General features: G+C 29.8%; 1 protein-coding gene across 1 annotated transcript; it reads left to right on the top strand.

Annotated features, from left to right (window-relative positions):
• Positions 1 to 1,529: 1,529 nt before the first annotated feature.
• On the top strand, positions 1,530 to 3,633 carry LOC132731632 (uncharacterized; the record flags this gene model as incomplete). The annotated part of the gene is made up of 3 exons (XM_060717844.1): positions 1,530 to 1,661; positions 2,097 to 2,193; positions 3,556 to 3,633. Coding segments are annotated over 3 exons (307 nt in total), but the record flags the coding sequence as incomplete, so codon positions are not given.
• Positions 3,634 to 4,205: the final 572 nt, after the last annotated feature.

Here is a 4,205-nt window from a genome sequence, read left to right on the forward strand (position 1 = left end):
CTCTCATGAATACATTACAATAGTGGAATAACAAAATAAGTAATAGATATTTCTCTGTTTAAGCTAAGACAAGAGTATCATAGCAAAAACCCATATGTTTAGCATTATTTTGCATATTTACGTATAGAAAAGCAAAAAGCAATCTGTTTTCTCCAATAAAATTAAATCTCTTCGTATAAAACGCTTTAAATGATATCTTCCGTGCAAAAATTTCACTTGAAATACAAAAGCGGAAACAAATATGAGCAAATATTAATATTCTAGAATATTTAGGGATTTGGCGGCCATCTTTGACGCCATCTTGGATTTTTAAGCTACGCATCGGACTTGAACCAAATGAATATTCATTCCGGAAACTAGAGACCCAGACGAACAATTTGGTATATAAAACTTGCTGTTGGCTGAGATAGACTACTTCGGTGTCATTTTACCCTATGAATTTGCAGCACTAAAATGACTGTGTTATAGAATATATTTAGAAACTCAATTATAGATTATAGGACTCTGTTATGGAATATAGAAACTCAATTATAGGTTATAGGACTCTGTCATGGAATATAGAAACTCAATTATAGATTATAGCACACTGCTATGGAATATAGAAACTCAATTATAGATTAAAGAACTCTGTTATGGAGTATAGAAACTCAATTATAGATTATAGGACTCTGCTATGGAAAATAGAAACTCAATTATAGATTATAGGACTCTGTTATGGAATATAGAAACTCAATTATAGATTATAGGACTCTGTCCTGGAATATAGAAACTCAATTATAGATTGTAGGACTCTGTCCTGGAATATAGAAACTCAATTATAGATTATAGGACTCTGTCATGGAATATAGAAACTCAATTATAGATTATAGAACTCTGTTATGGAATATAGAAACTCAATTGTAGATTATAGAACTCTGTTATGGAATATAGAAACTCAATCATAGATTAAAGAACTCTGTTATGGAATATAGAAACTCAATTATAGATTATAGGACTCTGTTATTGAAAATAGAAACTCAATTATAGATTATAGAACTCTGCTATGGAAAATAGAAACTCAATTATAGATTATAGGACTCTGTCATGGAATATAGAAACTCAATTATAGATAATAGGACGCTGTCATGGAATATAGAAACTCAATTATAAATTATAGGATTCTGTTATGGAATATAGAAACTCAATCATAGATTATAGGACTCTGTTATGGAATATAGAAATTCCATTATAGATTATAGGTCTCTGTTATAGAATATAGAAACTCAATTATAGATTATAGGACTTTGTTATGGAATATAAAAACTCTATTCAAGATAATAGGACTCTGTCATACAATATCGAAACTCTATTTTAGGTTATAGGACTCTGTTATGGAATAAAGAAACTCTATTATAGGTTATAGGACTCTGTTATGGAATATAGAAACTCTATTATAGGTTATAGGACTCTGTTATGGAATATAGAAACTCTATTATAGATCATTATAGACCTCTGTTATAAAATAAATGATATTCGGGTATATTATTCAGCTGGAATGAAAGATTTGATTTTTTTTACCAAGGTTATGTAGTACATTCTGCAACTTCATTTAAGACTGAACGTGGTGTGTACAGATTTACCATAGAACTGCTCATTGTTGCTGATTATAGTGAATTCAACAAGTAAGTGTCGTCTGCAATTGCCACTTGGTTAAAATTTTAAACTGTTGATATTTCTAGATTCATTTTGCATACAATACTTGTTTGTTGTTTTTCTTTTTTTTCGTCTAAATAAAAAATAACGTGCATTGTATTTTATAAGTTAACAGATAATATAATACCAGATTACTTTTCACGAATTTGGAATACTTCACTGTTGATTCCATTATAATAAATAATAAATTTGCTGTAGCCTTGTATATGAAAGATATAAACATCACGATTTTCCAATGAAAATCGATGTATTACAAGAACCATGATCTATTACTCACCAATCTTTGAGTCACACTTTTTTTTCTATATTGTTGTTATATAAATATAACTAAGATCTATGCTTGCTTAATGAATGTATATATATATTTAATAATATATTTTATAATTTTGAATTACGTCATAAAGGTGGTACCAACTGACGTCAGCCTCGCTGTCACATTCTCAACGTGTAAACGAGGCTACCGAGAAAGTGAAACAGTATGCTGCGGCGCTCATACATTCAGTTAGTATTTCTCGTTCCCTTTTATAACTTTAAAGGGACTCAACTGAATTTTTTTTGTTATGACGGGACTGGAAATAATTACTCGTTTTGTGAAAAATGACCCAAACTAGAAAAACGTTGCAAACGTTTTTCACTTAAATTGGGGGGAGGGGGGTGGCGCGCAAAAAAAAAAACAACAAAAGATACGATTTTCAGTTTATTTCTGAATTTATTTCTAAACAAAGATATTTATGAATATATTTCTTTTTTAATGCCCTAAGAAATTCAAATTTCTTGCATTTAAGACATAATTTTAAAATACCTCGGTGATAATAAATATTGTCACTACATATTTTAAAACTGAGCTAATTTGTCGCCCGTATGGACATAAAAGTGGTTGATTAGAAATAAGTTATATTGTGCATTCTAACACTTTCGGAATTTTTCTATAATAATAAACAAAGAAGGCCCGAAGCGTGCATTATTCTAGCGGCAATCAATGCACTCGCCGTTTTCTCATTAACCTCCCTGTTGTATTTTCACATTACGGGCGGCCATTTTGTTTGAAAAATCTGATATATAAAAAACAATTTTTTTGTCGAATTTCGTTGTGAAAACATCAGAATGAAAGAAAATGGTCTAATAAGAAAATGAATCCGAACACCAATAATCTTTTATTCAAGTCGTTAACGCTATACAGACGTTTAAAAGCTAATTGTGTTACGTGACGTCACAATGTAGCGCCAAACAGCACGTGCAAAAAACAATCAAATCAAGTAGCGTTATTTGAAAGTTCGCAAACGAGTTAAGTTTTACATTTATTCAGCTTTACTAATTTTTATTTCGCTTGAAAAATTACTAGAGTGAAATAAAATAAACAAACAAAGTTTTATCAACGTTTTCAAAATGCGTTATTCTCAAAATGTTTCTTCACACGGAAGATTTAACGACAGTTTTTTCATACCACTTTAACAGCCTTAAAGAACGTTTCTATTGGCAACTCTGAGGCGAAAACAAATTTAATCACCAAACATAAAGTCCGACTTTATAGTAATAATTATATTTTTTCTTGACGTGTTAGAATGGAAATAGATATTAATTCTTTGTGCATTATTGTATAATAATGCACGTTTTTCGTTCAAATGCTTTGTAATTAATCACTCAGGCCTATCGGCCTTCGTGATTATATTACTACGCATTTGAACTCAAACCGTGCATTATTCTACAACAATGCACTCAGAATTGATATCTATTTCCTAAATATAATAGAAAAATAAAATCGTTTCGAAATTTTTTTTTTTTTTTTTTTTTTGTGTAGGATTTACAAAATCTTATTCACGATAGAAAGTTATAATAAATGAGTTTCCTTTTCTTTTCTTCTAGAGTAATAATGTGTACAGAAGTCTCGAGTTGCACAGTATATACATAGACATCAAGCTTGTTGACGTCCTCGTCATGACCGTAAGTTCTTTAAGTTCATTTCTTTGATGTTTACGTAATTATTTTTGTTTTGTAATCTTTTCCAACAATTGTTTTCAGTTTCAAGTAGCATTTACATGAAACTACAGAGAATAGTACTAAGTACTTTAAACCTACCTTTCAAAAAAAAGAAAGAAAAAACATATAAAAAGTTAACGTTACAATGGCTATGCTACGACGTCACATTCCACGTCAAATGATGTGCTATGACGTCAAAAAAGTGCAAAAGTGACTTTTGCTGTTCCTCGACCTAAAGAAAAAAATAATGTCATGTTTAGTCTTCTTTCAAGAATTAAAAATGCAGAGTAAATATAAACGGATGTGCAATAAATTGTGTAGAATATTGATATTCACAAATAAAGTTATTTTGCCATGGTATTAAATTTTGTCGAATATAATGGATATTTTTACAAGAAAGTTAATTTTCCATTGCAATAATTGTGTTGAATAATATGGATATTCATAAGCAATGTTATTTTATCATGGCGATAGAGCTATGCCAAGTGATACATTATAAATATGTGTCTTGATTTGCAAGTAAACCTGTTTAAAAG

This window comes from Ruditapes philippinarum, unplaced genomic scaffold (genome assembly GCF_026571515.1).
Source record: "Ruditapes philippinarum isolate M1 unplaced genomic scaffold, ASM2657151v2 ctg27609_1_1_1_1, whole genome shotgun sequence".
Taxonomy (NCBI): Eukaryota; Metazoa; Mollusca; class Bivalvia; order Venerida; family Veneridae; genus Ruditapes; species Ruditapes philippinarum.